The 18,213-nt window shown below is 42.4% G+C and overlaps 1 protein-coding gene across 17 annotated transcripts in view; it reads right to left on the bottom strand.

Moving 5' to 3' along the window:
* Positions 1–18,213, bottom strand: part of ANKRD6 (ankyrin repeat domain 6) — a 92,723-nt gene that overhangs the window by 8,444 nt on the left and 66,066 nt on the right. For 7 of the 17 annotated variants that reach the window (XM_064412652.1, XM_064412653.1, XM_064412649.1 and 4 more), the window contains 9 exons: positions 16,758–16,856; positions 8,440–8,538; positions 7,834–7,932; positions 4,480–4,578; positions 3,464–3,562; positions 1,781–1,879; positions 1,468–1,545; positions 549–653; positions 160–300 (listed from right to left, as the gene is read on the bottom strand). In XM_064412652.1, coding sequence (XP_064268722.1) covers positions 160–300; positions 549–653; positions 1,468–1,545; positions 1,781–1,879; positions 3,464–3,562; positions 4,480–4,578; positions 7,834–7,932; positions 8,440–8,538; positions 16,758–16,856 — 918 coding nt within the window. Of the gene's footprint in view, positions 1–159; positions 301–548; positions 654–1,467; positions 1,546–1,780; positions 1,880–3,463; positions 3,563–4,479; positions 4,579–7,833; positions 7,933–8,439; positions 8,539–14,101; positions 14,453–16,757; positions 16,857–18,213 lie in introns of all 17 variants that reach the window. The other 10 variants (XM_064412643.1, XM_064412644.1, XM_064412645.1 and 7 more) reach the window with 10 other exon arrangements.

The raw sequence follows: 18,213 nt of genomic DNA, 5'->3' as shown, positions 1-18,213 counted from the left end.
GGACAAATTCATTGTGACAATTACAGCAAAAATCACTTTTATCTGAAGACTATCTCTGCCCCAGGAGCATAGTAGAGCTGCTGCCCAAAAACACCAAAGGGACCCACACCCCTTCTGAACATCCCTTCTTTTTCTCTGCTGCTTTAACTCTACTTATACCTTTTCCTTTGGCTTTTTCTTTTTGCTCTTTTTCCCTTTGGGATCTGGTGAGGCTGATCGGGGTTTATCCTTCAGATTGCTCTTCCTCTCTGGGGGCTGGTCGCTGCTTGGTGTGTCATCAGCAGCTGAGACACTGCCCTGCTTGAAGCAAAGACAGGGAGTTCAGAGCAGTTGTAGAGATGGGCAAAAGGAGCCTCTTCCTCAATTGCCCAGCTTTAAGCTGCTCTGCACATGTGAGTGGGAAATGCTTTAGCAGCAGAGCATGACAAACTGCCTCGGGCAGCTGCTGGGGCCATGCACAGTTATGGCTCCAAACAGACTGCATCCTTAATGGGTTTTCATGACAGTCCCTCCTTACAGCAGATCCAGCTGGTAATGCCAGGCTGTACCTTGCTCTGTACCACTTCATCCCGTGGCACCGACTGAGCCCTCCTCTCCTCCTTCAGTCTCTCTCTCTTCTTCCTCAGGCTTCTCCCACGGTTAAAACGCGAGACCTGGAGACAGACCGCACTGTTACTCAGTGATGTCATGCTCCTTCCTACCATAGAAGACGAGAAATAGAGCAGACCTTTTCCTTTTCTGAAAGGCAACAGATAAAGGAGAGTGCACTGCCAGATGGACACTGATGAGCCAAGCAAACGTGGGTGTTTATGGCTGTGAAAACACACCAGCACTGAGCTCAGTCTGTTGGGGCACTCTGCTGTCCCCTAAAAGGGTGAGCACCTCCTCTGCTGTCCTTGGGCTGGTTCCCAAGCCAAGCCCAGCCCTTTTCATGCAGAGGTGACAAGGAGGAGGACAGCAAGGATTGTGCCTGGTCTCATGCCCTCCTGCCTTCTGGCCTGAAGAGCATTGCAGCATTTCACACACAGCTGCAAAGTATAAACAGGACAGAAACATTTTGTTCCCATTGCAAAGTATCCTCCAGTGCTAACCACACTTCTGGGGATGGGACATGCCTGAGGCAGGCAGCAGAGTGACAAAAACTCAGGAGCTTCAGGGCACAGGGCAACTTTCTAACCCCTGCAGGGCCACTGCAGGGAACGAGGGCCTCTGAACAAGTGCCACCCTCTGCCAGTCAAAACACAAGGACCTCTGGCAGCACTCCATGCTGAGGCTTAATCTGCACACCTTGCTCACTTTGGGGGCTGAAGGGCTCTATGTCAATAGATCTGAGCCCAGCCCACAATGCCAGCAGAAATGTAGGAACCTTTCACAGCAGAAGACAAGGAGCAGGGGATGCAGCCTCCCAAGATTAAGTGGCCTCAGCTCCATGTGTATGTGTGTGTTGGGGAGAGATGTGTAATGTACCTGTGATGCTTTAGTGAGCAGGAGTGCAACCTCGGGGTTATTGTGCTGTCTGGCAACCTCTAGAGGGGTCTGGCCTGCCTGAGAGAAAAAAGAAAACAGCATTTCCTTCAAAACACAATCTACTAGAAACATTAAAGTTCTCCAACCAAGTTCAGTATATACTCTGTGCACAAGAGTAAAGTGACTAATTGCATTAATTTACCCAGATATAATTCAACACTTCACAACCAAGTATTTTTTACCAGCCTATGAGGAATGTTGAAGGGACACTATATTAATATAAAATACCAAAAAAACTCTTTGTCCCGCTTACATTGTTGACAACGGATGCATCAGCCCCTGCCTCCAGCAAGAGCTTCACCACCTTCTTGTGATTTAGAGCAGCAGCTACATGGAGCGCAGTATCCCCTGCCTGCAAGTCAGAAAGCAGAAAACAATCTTGTGACACTAGTCCTTGGGTCTCACCCTACAGAACTCACACCTTCCTAAAAGATGCTCAGACATGAAAAAACCTGCACTTACTGATGCAATAACTAAGCTTAAATAAGGCCTGGTCAATAAAAAAATACTGACTGGGGAGGAAGATGACAGGAGGGGGCAAAGAGCTACTTCAGCCTGGGTTTGAGAAATGCAGCTGGGGCGCTGGTGATCTGATTTATCTAAACCAAGTGACACATGATGCAGCTTGGAGACAGCCCAGCTCTACCCCCAGTAAATGGATACGACATCTGAGGAAAGAACAAGTTTTCCCACTACAACTTTCTCTTCTTTTTTTTCCCCTAGGTTTGATTATTTGGTCTGCAGGTGGTCATGTATCACATTACTCAGAAATACTCAGGTAAGTACTGGCAGCAAGATGGTTGGCATGCTCTTCACAGGTTTCCTCAGGAAGAACAGATTTTGGATCAGAGCCAGAATGCAGTCTGGGTCCAGCACTAACACAGTGCCCTGCCCTTGTCCTGGTGCAGTGAGGTGAAGACAGCCGTGATCAGATTGGGGCACTGGTAACAGAGCCAGCAACTGTTCAAATGGGACCGGACACGTGTATAATGCCTTCCTGTCCCCCTGGTCTTGCATTTTGCCTTCATAAAATTAGATTTCCTCAGGACTTTTGCCTGTTGCTAACTTAGATGAGTTGTACTCCTAAATCAAACCATTCTATGGGCAAATATGGTAGTGCTGGGTAGTGCTGGGGAATGAGGGAAAGGGATGTCTCTCTGGGCCAGGTTCACACCAGTCGATCTTAATATTCAGTAGCTCATTTTCCAAGTTAAAAAAACTCATTTCCAAATAAAATTACACAGTAAATTTCACATGCTGAAACCCATTTTGTTTGCTATAGTGTCTCATAGTCTCATAAGAAAGAACATTAAATGTACAATTCAGAAAACATCTTTATGATCCTCAACTACCCATGGAAGATTTCCCAGGAACATGAGAAAATGTGGTTAAGCACCACATAATATGTTTATTTAGCAGATTTAGAACGTTTTAATGTACTAATTTCATTCCCTTCTACTACCCAATTAGGCTATGCTATAGGTACAGCAATCAGTTACTTCCCTATAAAACAACTATGGATGATTAATCCTAGGCTGGACTGATCATTACACTGAATTTAGAGCATGCTTTGTCTTCACTTTTATGTCCTCTTAATTTCCCCTACTGCAAAATGCAGCAAAGTATTCCAGAGGAATTTGCACTTTAGTAGCATCTAAATATCAGTGAGTTGTGCTTCACAATGTCTCTGTAATGGCTATAAGATCATTAAATCACCTCATAAACAAGCAATGCTTTAAAGAAATAATGCAAATGCGATGGCAAAATAATAAACCACCGACATGCCATTACTTTAAGGCTATTCTTAAAAGCTTAGGCATTTGGTGGTACAGTGAAACACACAGAGTGAAGCAGGATTACTTGGGTAGGAATTCCTCTTCCCAACAACTGGTCGTATGCAAAGGGCACAGAGTCACAATGAGGTTCATGCACTGACCTGGTTCTTTTCATGGACAGAACAGAAAGCACTGAGCAGCACCCTAATGATGGGCAAGTGATTATAACGAGCAGCCACATGCAGACAGGTATCTCCTGCCTGCAAACAGAAACAAAGCTCTGAGCATGTAATCACTGTGAGAAAGCCTGCACTCGTCATGATGTTCAGGGATGAAATAATCCTATTAAATCAGAAAGAGCAGTAAACACCACACACCTCCACAGAACAGCAATGCTGTCTTCTCTGCAGTACAAAATCTGCTATCATGGGTGGGAAAGTTTAGCAAGAGCTGGGGTCAGGCAAGGTGAGAGCATGAATACTTTAACCACTGATGGGAAATACTGGAAAAATAAAATGCTATTTTACTGGCACTACAAACCCTGAGTTAGCTATATTTTCCTATTAAATCTGTTCTTCTGAACCACAACCCAATGCAATTTGGAATCTCCACTTAGTGTTCCACATAATGTAGAAAACAGAGTGGCAGCCAGAGCAGCATTCCCATGAAGGGTGGCACACATGCAGGTGAGCCCGGGAGCTGCAAAAACCCCACAGGTTTCCATTTCTCTGCCCACTTTGTTACTTATCAGGGCAAAAATATCTGATTTCCTTTTGTAGATTGTTTTTTTTTTCCTTTATCTATCATGCCAGAATCATTACAAAATAGGAGGAAAGATGTCTGAAACTGAAACCACCTTGAATCTACCTCATTTGAGAGATGGACACACAGAATATATGATCTGCAGATCTGAAGCCTTTCACCATTGTCTGTGCAACAGCAAAACCCCATTTGGCTCCTTCTATCCTTGCTCAAGAGATGGGTACAAGTAGTGCATCACTCAATCCTTCCAAAACCACTCCTGTGCATGGTGAATACAAGGTTGGGTAGGGGTTTTTTTTCAATATAATTTATAATAAAAATCATTGCTTAAAGCCTTTCTGAGTACTTCTACAAGTTAAAGCAATATACCTAAAACAAAGTCACACAAAAATGAACAGTTATTTCCAAAACTCACATTATTTTTGAGGTCTGCTCGAGATCCTCCAAGTAACAAAACACGAGTACTCTGGGAATGGCTATTCTGGCAAGCCAGGTGAAGAGGTGTGTTACCTGCCTTAGAGAAATACAGGAAAATATAAAAGCCATATTTAGATATTGGACATAAGCATTAAAATATAAAACCTCACAGATCATTGCACAAGAAGATCCACCCAAGGGTGGGAAACTGTTGTTTTCCCAAAGATATGAGATTAATGAACCCAGAGACTGAAATCTCCGCTTCATTCTGGCAATGGCTTACCTGGGATATAATAAAGGCAGAAATAGGGCACCATAACGATATCTGCATTGGTCAAATCTGTTTACAGGAAGAAAGATCTCTAGATACTGTCTCATTCATTAGTCTCAAACAGCAGTGTTAAACATGTAATTTAAAGAACTGTAATTCTTGTGTTTCGGGTTTCCCCCATGCACAGACACAAAAAACCAAACCACCATGGCACGGGATCTTTGATCCCAGCCACGACTGCTGCAGGGTATTGAGCAGACCAGGGTCACAACTCCTGTCTCCTTACAACTGTAACACAAACCAGCTTGAAGTCTGGCTGGGTCTGTAGGTGCTCTCACTGGGCAGGATACAGATTTTAGGCTATCAAGAAGCTTTGATGTTCAGGAGGAACGCCAGACTCCAGCCAAGATGGGAAGGGAGGGAAAAAAGCCATCCAAGCCACAGAGAATCACATGTTATAGTTCCTCAAAGAAGAAAATATGCACAAGTGGACAGAAATCAAAGAAGTGTTGGCTTGTGTATTGTCTTTCTAACACAATGAACAATTTTATTGGTCTGACAAGTTTTTTCTGGCAGCATTTGGTTTTTGTTGATCTGAAAACATTCAGAGCTTTTGGCTCTTGGAGCTAGAAATTAAATCACCTCAGGTAAAAAGGCTTTACCAGGCTTACTACACTGTCTGTTCACCTTGATTTTGTCCTTTGATTTGCCCCCCTTGCTTTCAAGACACAGACCAAAGCTGCAGGGTTTGAATTACAAAAGCCAAGCTTAGATGTGGTCTTAGGTCTTCACTACCATATATTATAGACCTGAATATGACTGCATGTCAGCCTCTAAGCTGTGGCAGACATGAACATTTCTCTTCTCAGCTAAATTGTGTTTAAATGTCAATTTTTTCGCTCACAGGTTTATCTCTGAAAAGCCTCTGCAATGCCTTTATCATTTACTGTTTGGCACGCTGGCCCTGGTGGGAAGGCAGAGGTCCTGTGCAGCAGGTGAGGACTTCAGTTCTGAGAGAATGACAGGGCCAAGGGTCAGAGCTGACAGAGTGGCTCATCTGGCTCATCTCCTGTGGGGTGACAAATCTCTCACAAACTTCTGAGAGGGAGAGAAGCTCCAAGTTGTACCAGTCTGGGAATCTTCACTGAAATGTACAGATTGATGAAGAATCTAAAAATAAGGCTACAACTGATCTCACAGGATGATCTATCAAAGCAGAAAAGATTTTATTAAGCCAACTTAAATGAAAATAAACTGCATCTCCAGGATGACTACTGTGCAGGAGGAATACAGCTACCCAAAACACAGTGTCAAATCCTTCCCATCTTTTGCTGCTTCACAGCTTTGGCAAATCTAGCAGCTCATATCTGTCCCATCCATCCAAAATCACACAATACCCAGGTGTAAGTCAACAGCCTGTGGGATGCTCCTGCACACAGAACTCAACCCTGGCTGCCAGAAAAGCTGTCTGAATGATAATGCCTTGTCATCAGTTACACAAAAAGCTGAGAGAACAGAGAAACCATTTTGGGATTAAGTGGACTTAAGCTCTTAATTTTTCTTGAAAACAAAAGGGGTAAAAAGCACGTGCAAGCATGCATGATTCCCACAATTTTCAACAGCTCCTGAGAATATATCTTGTCCATTAAAAACCACCCAAAGAGTAAAATGCAAAGGGCAAGACATCAAAGACTAGCACAGGAGCTACTCAGGCAGTATTTAAGTTTGCCAGTCATATTTCAGCCATCAACCCTGCTGAGCTATTTTGTTCACATACTTTCCCAGAGAGGTTGCCTCCAGCTGACATAAACTGGATTGTAAGCTAAATCTTCTAATTCCCCGAGGCACCCAAGCATGCAGGATAACCAGACCTGCATCGTAGGCCCACACCTTTGTACAGAAGTGTATGTGCATACATAGACAAGCATATCCAGGGACAGGAGCAAAATTACTCACAAGACTTACAGTCAAGCATGGGAACTTTTCTGAAGTACCCTTGACACAAGTCTAGGCGGACATTACAGCAAAAGTAATTACAGTGAATAAAAATTGGTAGTTGAAATAATACAAGGGAAGGAATACACCTAAAATAATATCGAATACAATGAAATTGCAGACCACAAAGTCACCACAACTGTACAAATGTATGATTCTATAGTGCCTATACATACATGCACATACAGAAACACTATGCCCAAGCAACATGCCTTTTTACTCTAAACCTTAGTCTTTGACCAGCTGTCTCCTTTCTTTCCCAGCCCCCTTTCAGTTGTTGTTTTAGAGACACATTTACCAAAAATGCTCAGAGATCCCCTAAAGCAATCCCAAAGCCATCTCCCTGTCATGCAGGGCACTCTGCCAGCCATGTGATCTGACCAACCCAGCAGCACAGCTATCCAAACCCTCACTCTGCTCACACCACGGGCTGCTACCACCATTTCCTGGACTATTCCATTAACTTCTGAATTACTGAATTGAAGTGCCCCTCAGCTATAACAATTAGACTGGAACTAAAACCCTTTACTTTGTTATTCTTTGCTCTAAATGGCTCTCAAGGTATTATAAATACCAAAAGGAACATAATCCAGGTTCATTACAAGATTCTGGGAAGAGACTATACTAATATATTAGGAAAAACTTATTAACAAAAGACACTTTTTTTTTTTGTTTCCCCCTGTGGCCTACATTCCTTTGGCTGTTTAATTTCTGGAAAATAAGAGATTTTCAATACCTTTTTCTTATTAGTACAATTCATTTCCATTTTAAATCACACCAATCACAATGAATCTCCTCAGTATAAATTAGAGCACCATGGAGATTTCCACAGGAATGGCAGTGTTCCTCAGCTGTAATTAATGTATCATTCAACGCGTTATTGAGTTTCTCCTGCGTCAGCTGTCAAAATATGAATTTCCTAATGCCTGTGGATGAACCATCCAGGCGTGATAAATGAAAAGAAGAAAAAAATCCCACTAAGAGCTGGCCCCCTACCTGCTGAAAAATGCCATGGCCAGAAATCTCCAGTTCTGAGAATCAGACACCTTAGACCAGAACCAAAAGCTCCTCCTCCATGGGTCTCACCTTGTTCTTGGCAAGAACGTTGGCTCCTGCTTTAACAAGCACTTTGGCAGACTGACTGAATCCATGCCAACAAGCTTCATGAAGAGCAGTGTTCCCATCCTGAGGAGCACACACATAAGAGGAGAATGTTAGGGGCTGTATAACCAACCTACTGTCTTAGAAGTATTTTCATTTCCTACTAGCTTATTTTCTATTTTATTTTTATAAGAGAGTAAAAACACTGCTATTTGTCTGGAACTTGAAATTAGTTACATTTACTCCTAAATTAAACTTACAGCCTGGGATTCTCAAGTTTCTGGGATAATCATGGGAACTGTGCAGTCTTTTTCATAGGGCGTAGTAAGGTTGTACATTCCTTTAATTCATCCCTTAATGAGCTGAGAACAGAATCTTAAACCAAAAACTATCAGCCTAATATAGAAGCATAACTAAACCAGTAATTTGTATTAAAGAGATGGTACAGCTTTTTATCAATGTAATTGCTCCAATTACTCCTGAAGCATCAGACACTTAGTAAGGAGTATAAACTATAACTTTCTCTCTGAGACCTTAACATTACTGACTGCCAAAGCTGCCATTCCACAGGGCTTTTGTTTTGTTTGTTACCTTGTCCTGTCTGTCCAAAGCACAGCCCTCCTGAATCAGGGTTGCTATTACATCGGTGTTCCCTACTACAGCTGCCCGGTGCAGTGCTGTCTGGTCACCCTGCAAAAGAAGCAAATTTGTAATTGGTACAATTCCCACCTCATTTTGACTTAATGCAAATGCAGACAACACACACATGGGCTGCATTTTCGACACACATACTGTTTCAATCCAAGCTGCCTTTGAAAACAGTCCCCCTAAACACCTACCATAAAAGTTTCCAAGATTAATGAAGTTATTGCAAGTATCGAGCTACAAACCATTTACAGAAGTTTGCAAGTCATCACAATCCCATATACAGCGCTGAAGCATTCCAAAAACATGGCAGTATTAGAAGGCAGTGAATTGGATACATTTGGCTCTACGTGTCTAATAGTCATCAGTGTCTGTAGGGAACTAAAGGGAATTACAGGCTGTCGTAATTCATCATAATGATCCTCCAGGACTTACACTAACTGGATAAGGCTCTCCTGCTCTGGCTCCGATTGCTCCATCAGCCCTGCTTAGGATAAGGAGCATGAGATGAGATGGGTCTCTTCAGCACCTCTGATGAGTTTACCAATTAGTGCTAAGAGTGGAGGCAACTTAACGATGAGAAACACAACTGCAGGACCATCCACTTCTTTCTCTCGAGCAACTGAGCTCCCAACGACTTTCATTTCTCTTTGACCCGCCATGTAGCAGCAACAAGCAAGTCTCCTACATCAGCTTATTTCCTTTAAGGCCAGCTTTCCAAAAGAAACTATGCTGATGTTGTCATCTTGTCTGACTGCCCATCTATCTGCTCTCTAACAACCGCTGAACTCATTTGCTGAGCTAGAGAGCCCAAGATTAGTTTCCAGAATCCTTCCAGAAACCGAAGACTAGGGAAACTTAAACCATTGTCCCTGCCCATCAGGGATTATCTGTATGTTTTTATGCACTGTTGGTAAGAACCTGATAAAAGAGAGGCAAGAGAAGGATTTAGGAAGCAGCGTGTAGGGATGTAAGACAGGGATCAATGGGAAAATGAGCTGCAGTAGCTCCACTGCTGCCACAACAACTTTCCTTTGAAGTTGCTTTGAACCAGCAATGCCAAAGCACAGCCTGAATCCAGGAACAGAGACAGGTTTCAAAGCTGCACACAGACTTGTATGGGATTAATAAACAGATTTGGAAGCCAATCCATTTCTGCTTATCTAGATGATGGTCACCACAAACACACACAGGGCAGAGATATGCCATGTGTCCTAAAAAGGCTTGCAGGAAACAAAGTCCTAAACATACACAAAATTTCTCAGGTAAAATTCTTTATCAGATAATAGCATATTACATTAAATACTAAAATTAGAGAAATTTCTGTATTTTTTATTCTAGAGTGTCCAAGTCTTTAGATAACTGGCTTATTTGAACAATTTGTTCTCAAAGGCAATTAGCAGCTGACTTAAAAATTGCTCTTGGTGGGGTTCTTTTGTGCTAATGACACGAAAATAGTTATTAATCTATTAAAAATGAGCATTGCCAACCACAACCTTTCAGTAATCCCTACCAGTAAATCATTAAATTGGCTTATAATAATGAAGTTGATTTTTAAAAATTTTGTTGAAGGTGCTTTTTAAAAGCCTGCTATTTTTTGTTGTTTCTAGAGGTTAGATATTTTTACTACTGTTCTTGCAACTGGAAATGTATTTTAAAGGATTTCAGCAAAGGCAGAAAAGATTCCAGGAAATGGAAAAAAAATGTATTGGAAAATTGACAGCATGGCAAGTGCTCTGAACTTATGTATTTGTTCCAAATTCAAAGACAACCAAAATGTTATGGAAAATGTCCAAATTATACCATCTCACAAGTACAAATGTCAAATAGTTACTGGTTACTATGACTACATGGAAATCTGCTCTCCAACAAACTGAGGAAGAATTTTATATCTGATTTTTGATAATGGTACAGCTACTGTTACTGCAGTAGTGAGTCATGTGGGACAGTGCAAAAATCATTTTATCTGATTATCATGAAGTGGAAAGTAATCTGCCAACCTACCCCTGCCAAGTGGTATTGATGCACCAGCAAATCCACAGAAGATATTATAAAACAGACTAAAACAAAATGGCAACTGCCATTGCAGTGGATGGAATCTGAACAATAAATGATTGGTTCCTACTGCTTTACAGTTGGGAAGATTACTGTGGAGAAGAGAAATTTGGGGCAGAAATGGATCGTACAGGATTTGGTTTGTAATTAAGAATCTTCTTACTGGGACAGTTTAAATCAAGGCTGTTCCTGTCCCCATCATTACATCATCAGTAACTGCAATGAGGTTAAAGACTATTCAGCTTTTGTGGCTTTGTTGACATGACAGCTACTTCTAACAGCATTTCATTTAAATTTTATACAAACACATTTGTCTGTTTGGAAAGTGGGCAGCACACCTCACTGCTGCAAGACCAAGTGCCCCTTGGTAATCCCAACCTGTATGCTGGGGGGCTGTACACTGGAGATGCAGAGCAGCACTGGGACTGCTTCAGCCATGCCTAAGCTTTGTCCCAAAATACCTTCTGGTCCCTGAAATAGATCTAGGTGAAGGGACCCAAGTCCTGCAAATGGCAGGCTCAAGTGCCTCCTGCCCAAGGTATGGGCTTTGGTTATGACATCTTCCCTACATGAGCATCCAAGAATAAGGTCCAACCCACACCCTGACTGGACAAAATAAGCACCTCATCCATGTAACAAGATGTCAAAGGATATCTCAGACCTTGTTTCACCAACTGAGGCACCTCCCAGTGAAGAGAGGGCACCTATCATTGTCCTGGTGAGGGTCTGTCCCTACCAGCACCAGATCCCTCAGCAAGCAGGACAGGGCAGCACCTGCTCCACTGTTCCCTTACACCTCAGCACAAACAGTTTCCTTAAACTGCTTAAAGTGCTGTGGAAGCTGAACCACACCAGGTTGTGATGGCTTCTGTGTGACAGCCACTGAGCAACCCAGCCACGGAGAGCACAGCCATCCTATAAATAATGGTGCCTGCACCACTGCACTCTAACCTGCCTTCCCTTCCCATCAGCAGTGGAGCAAATCCCTGCCCTGCCTTTCACGGAGTCCAAGGAAACAGATGAGTTGTGGTTTTTTTCACAGCATGTATTTTCAGGCAGTGTAATCACCTATTTGTGTACCTTTTATTAATTACTGAAATAAATGTCTGTGAAAGCACTCACTACAATTCTGTCTTTAGCAAAGCATTAGGGGTCGGTTCCAGAGGCTCAGAGAGCAATTACATCAGTAAATGCGCATTAACCATCCAGACTATTATGTTGGGAACAATTTATGATTCTGTTTCCAAGAGATTTATGCCTTAGGAACAGACTGCAGATCAGTAGCAATGAAGAGAGACAATTCCAGCGCCGTGTCACAGAAACATGACCTTGACAGAAACAGCAGTCTGCCCAAACGCAGATGTGGGCCCAAAGCCAAAAAGACTTAAGTGAGGCTCAACAGAACTAAGGCACTAAGGTCTGCACTGGTGAATCGTAACCCCCTTCCTCAGACTTTGCCTAGCTCTGAAGACAGCTCAAACTCAGGAAATTCCACTCCAGGATGTCCATGCCCTGGATATATCAGCTTGCAAGGCAGGTACAGGGCACTGCATCACGGGGGCATGGCACACCCTGGCCCTGCACAGCCCTAGCGCAGGCAGCTCCCCTCCTCTCTCTGGCCTTGTGAGTGCTCCTGCCACACACCTGATGGGAGAAGATCCATGCATGTTGCAGGTACAGCCACCACCCTTCAAAATTAAGCCAAGGAAGGAAGTGGCCACTGGTTTTTCCACAGTAGCCCAGAGATAGCGGGGCTCATTCACTTTGTCTTGCCATGGCAGCGCCACAGTGTTGAAAGTTCTCCACTTTTAGGAAAAAAAACTCGGTATTCATTGGGATAGTAAGAGGCTGATACTTGGAGACTGGGATAGAAATCTGCATGCACTGATGCAGAGGATGCAGGACTGCACATCTGAGAGCTCTACCTGTAACAGGACTCCTGCACAGCAACAGGTACATTTCAAGAGGGGGGAACCATGCTCTTTCCAGAGGACTTAAACACCTGCTTTCAGGAGAGCCTTACAGGCTGGGAGTCCTGAAGAATGGCAGACACCTAAATCTTAATTTTCCCCCATGGACTTTGGCATTACCCTTTCTTTAGCACTTCTCTGTTGGCATGGCTGTTGGCATTTGCTCAATGTCCTGGTGTTTGCAACTATTTCCCTGAGCTTCCTCATGTGCTATCTTAAAACAGTGGATGCAACCACTGGGACCAGGCACTTGGAAATTTCTATTTACATCTGAAGTTCATCCCAAGGGAATGAAACAACACAAGTGACTTCCAATACAGTCTCAGGTAGACTTCCGACAGCTCTCCTGGGTTACTGGAGTTTCTCTTAGAGATTCTACAGACTCAAATTAGTGAGATTGGTTTACACTAGTTTGTAATACATGTTAATTTTTCCTTTATCTGATTTAAAAAACCCCAAACTAGAACCACATTTTTTTTCTGCACATTCCTATTCTCCAGAGCATCCAATGGTTGCACAATCTCCTTTAAAGCCCTTCCCCTGTGTGACACTTTGCCTCCTCACTTCTATGTTTCCAGAAATCAATAGCCCATCTTGCTGCAGAAGAATGGCACCAAAATCATAGATTCATAGATTTGGGTTGGAAGGGACCCTAAAGATCACGTGGTTTCAACTCCCTTCCCCTAAGCAGGGATACCTTCCTCTAAACCAGGTTGCCCCATCCAGCCTGGCCTGGCACACTTCCAGTGATACAGCATCCACAACTCTGGCCAATCAAAAAATAAATAACTAAAACAACCAGAAAAAACTCATGGCTTCAATCCCTGATACAAAGTTCTGAACAGCACTTGTGAAGTCATACAATATAAAAATCACAGAATTACAGAATAAAGAGATTGGAAGAGATCTCTAAGATCATTGAGTCCAACCTATAATATAAAATCAAGCCACTAAACTCACAGCAGAAGTATCAAAATATTCTAAAGGCAAAATATAACCAAGTGTTAAATACTTGCAGGAGCATACAAGCATATGTGGATATCCTGAAGCAGCTGTACACAAAGGGAACTGAATATGCTCTCACGTTCCTCAGTGTCTCTGTGCTGCTCTCCTCTTTTGCTACAGAGAGGCAGACACAATACGCAGTCAAGAACAACTTCATTCTTGCACAATAAATGATGATGCGTGACCAGCAGAAGCAATCAAGGCATGAAAAATAATCATGAACAAAACAAATTACAGCCTAAATGAAATGGGACCACAGGAATAAGCCATTTTGCACATTTCCATTCAGCTAGAAATTATTATGAACCCTGGGCTATTTTTCCATTTGAAACTAATTTTCTGCTTTTTAAACTGGAGCTTCCAGAAAGGAAGTTCCGGGGCCTTTGGCCTTTGTTTTAAACCCATGTGTTTTCCCAGCTGGATTCTCAAGGGTGCAGGCAGGGCAGAAGGCTGGATGCAGGGCACGGAGCAGCAAGCAGGCCATGCAGCCATGCAGCACAGGGAGCCTGGCCACGCCGCAGCACCGCAGCGGGGCTCGCAGCATGCACCGCGACGGGCGCAGGGCAGGGGTGACGCACGAGAGTTCTAACCTCCTTCTCTCTTTCTGATCTTCTAGGTTCCTTCCTAGCCTTTCTCTTCTGGTTTCTCTTATTTTTTTCATCCTTGATTTCCTTCACCGGGACAATTTTCTCCTGGACTAGTTCTGAGGTGTGTGCTGTATGGACACTCATTGACCACTCAGAGATGGCACTGGGATCCCAGTAAGAGTTGTCAGTATTGGCAGGGAGAAGGAAGGAGTCAGCTCCCGGAGTGGCATATTCTACTGAGCTGGACTCCACCGGCTGAAATTCATAATAATCCCACTCCAGGCCACTGGAGGTCATTCTTCAACTAATTCTTAAGGCTCTTACTGTGTTTAGGGAATATATCTGTAGAACATGAAAGGGAGCATTTTAATCTCTCTGAAACAGTTAGAAGCTTTTAAGTTTCTGCTTATCATCTGGCAAATAAAAAACTTGTTCTTGAATTTGATCAAAACTCAAAAATGAAGTGTTTACGTTTCTCCTGTTATTTTGAAAAATAAAAGGAAGGCCATTATTTTGAATTTTTGTGTGCTATCACAATAATGCCAAAATCAACAAAATAATTTGCTTTTCAATTAAATATAATACTCCCCACTCTCACAGGTGTTTTCATATCTGTACCTAAATCCATATTCCTGGAAAACAGCAGTGAAACATACAGATGTTAATCAACTCTTGAAACTAAGATGCCTTCACTGCACACAGTAAAAGTGACTGAAAGCATAATCAACAGATTGCAGCTAAAAGAGACTACATATTCTGTGGGGCATAAACTGTAAAAATGAGTTATACAAGGAGAGGCCATAAGCAGAGAACCTTCTTTGAAGACCTATGTAAAAGGAAAGCAGAAATATTTTAGTTAATACCTACTGCAAGCAAAAATCTTCCTTGGAGTTTTAGAATTCCTCTTTCTACAAGACAAATTCAAACATACCCTTTGAAATTCAGAAACTCCTGAGGCTCTCCTCAATCCCAACCAAATTACTACTACTACTAAATACAGAGCTACACATCAAAATACATTTTAAAGAAACAGTATCTATGAATCCAGTATGCATCTACTTTGCCCATATTAATCACCACATGTAGCAGCAGTATCCAATTGTAACAAAGCCCCTGAGAAGACATTAAGCCTTCTATGAGCTGAGTATTTCTACAAGTGCAAGACTCTTCACTGAACTGAATGATGCTAAACACTGATTTACTGTTTTTCTATCATGTCTATCACATTTACATATAAACAGCATAGACTTTATTCCTAGATGATTAAAACAAATGAACCAGACTTATTAAAAAAAAACAGTTTCCACAGAAACTCAATTTGAGCAAATCAGTGGAAGCTCTTGCTTTCTTAAAGCAGCAGTTTTCTTTTCTCAGGAAAATTGGCTGTATTTGTAAAGTATCTGCAATTTTGTCTTAAATACCTAATGAACCATTTCTGCTGGGAGAAGTGAAAAAGCATACCCAGGATACACCTGAATAAACTGGTTCTCCCATTGCACTTGCAAATCTGCCCCATTCCACAGATGGGCAGAGGGAAAGAATAAAGAGCACAGGAACAAATTTTCTTCCTGAAAAAACAAGTTTCCCTGCAGAAAGCTGGCCACACCAGTACCCCAGTCCCAAGCTTGTCAGGCAGACTGCTCACATCTCCCAGGGAATCAGCTACTCATCTGCAGAGACAGAAACCAGTTTTCCAGTTGCTGTAGACTTTTAGCTCTCTAGATGCAAACAAATGCCCAAAGGCATTTTTAAAAGGCACCTGGACATTTCCAGTGTCCTTCTGCCAGTCATACAGGTGCCTCTACTAACACCTTTGGACTTCTATGGCCTTTGAAGACTCTCCACCTTATATATTACAGGGACAACAAAAACAACCCTACCTCCAACTTCTTCCAGAATGCCATCAAATTTAGTAATTAATTTGAAGAAATCATGGTTATTCAACTGCTACTGCACATTTCAGCATACACCTTTCTTCACCAGTGAGGGAACTAAAACCACATTACCTGTCACTCCAAAGCACCTTAAAGCCCGGTCCCAGATTAGAACTACTCTTACAGAAACCCAAGAAATTCCAGCAACTTATATATTTTACCAAATTAACACAAACTACCACATGCTAAATTCAAGGCTGGCTTTTGTGCCGATACCTCACCACACAACAGCCTCAGAGCTGTGACCACCCCCACATGAAGCACGGTGCCACCAGGATCATCTCCCCATGGCACAGCACTGTGCTGTGGGCAGCTGTACTGGATGCTGAGGAATGTGCCTACTCAAAAAAGCATCTCCCACTTCAGGCAAACCCAAATATGGGTTGTGTCCCCTACCTGATGTCCTCCAGTGGCTTCCCACAATGAACTCCTAGTGCATTTCCACCAGAAGCAGCAGATGATGACTCTCACACCCGCCTGGCACAAGCAGAGCTCTTATAAAGCTCTGCAGCTTGAACAAGAGGACTAAGCTATTCACTGAAAACCACCACATTTTACATTGTTTCCCATGCACTTTTGCATATGTCTCTGAATTGGAAAACAGAGACAGATTTTGTTTCCATTTAATCCCACTTCAAAGAAGTGAATGTCTACTGTTATTTGCAAATCACCTTTTCCCCTCCACCCCAAGTTAGAAGGTTGTATCTACTTACATCATCCTGAATATCCAGATCACAACCTGCCTTCAACAAAACCTGGACAACGTGGAGATGACCCTTGTAGGCAGCAAGATGCAGAGGGGTCCGTCCATGCTAGGAATGAGAAGAAAATAATAATACATTAAGATTAATTTTTATGCATGGTAGTTGAATAGAGTTTTATCTCCTTTTCATCATTCTTCTGTTTGCACCTCACTGTACCTCATCTGCAATTGTAGCAACTGACATATGTTAGTGTGACAAAGGCTTTACTTTGGTTTTGTGAAAGTTGAAAACTTCTCCCCCACCTTCTGCTATATTTCAGTTTATACCAATGACACTCTACAAAAGGGACATTATATTCACATAAGGGTTGTTCCTTACAAATTCAGATCTGGCTCTGTGTCCAGGCCTAAGCAGAATTCATGACCCTTTTGTTTCTGTCCCTCTGGAGCACTGAACTATCAACTGCTTTCACCTTCCCTCTGTACATCCAAGTTGCAATAACTGGCTAATTCATATATTGTAATGGGCACTGTCTTTGCAACAGAGATAAGAATTACTGAGCTGCTGTGCATGACAGAGGCTCCCCTGAAAAGGAATGGAAGGCATGTAGTCACTCCAAGCGACTTTATGTGTATGGCAATGAACTTCATTTTGCTGAAGATCTGCCAGGTTTTTTTAGACAATACTTATTTTTTATCTCTATCTCAGTAAAATCTCAAAGTGAGTGAAACACCTTAAGATCTGTGAAACAAAAACACTAAAACTGTTCACTGCAGATTATTTAATGGCAGTAAAGAAAACAGGATTCCAGCAATTGCTAAATTCACAAAGTATCTTCCCAAAGAATGCTGGTTTCTCCACTAGGCATTTTGTGAGGGTGACATTAAAAGTCATGTGACTCTTCACCTGTATTTATTATAAATTTTTACTACTGGTGCTGTTGTCTATTTTTCCACCCAATGATTTATCCTGCAAAGGAACATAAACAGCCCTAACACATCAACACAGAAGTGGCAAACACTTCAAGAGCTGTCTGACTAGTGGCTTGAAGTACACAGAAGGTAACCATTGGCTCTCTGAAGTTTTAAGCAACTTCTTCACTAAGAAACCTACTTCTGCAATAAACCAAGCTCAAGACAAGATTGTTTTCATACAGCAAACCCCATACCCACATCCCTGGTAAAGCCTGGTTGACTTGGCCTTTTCAGAGCAAAAAGGAAAAATACTGTTGGAATCAACAGAATGGCTGAGGGCAAAATGTTTGTGCCATTTCTGATTAGTTGTGCTGTGCTTCAGAAACACTAAGTGTTGATCAATTGTCCTACATTATTGATTTAAAGAGGCAGATCTGAGGACAAAATCCTCACTCACACTATGACACATGGATCTCTCAAAACCTGAATGTTGTCCCCTGCTGGCAGCAGCAGTTCATTCTCGTGGGAGAAACTTCCATTCTTGCTCTGCT

Source organism: Passer domesticus, chromosome 3 (genome assembly GCF_036417665.1).
Source record: "Passer domesticus isolate bPasDom1 chromosome 3, bPasDom1.hap1, whole genome shotgun sequence".
Taxonomy (NCBI): Eukaryota; Metazoa; Chordata; class Aves; order Passeriformes; family Passeridae; genus Passer; species Passer domesticus.
This window is presented reverse-complemented; position numbering and strand designations above follow the sequence as displayed.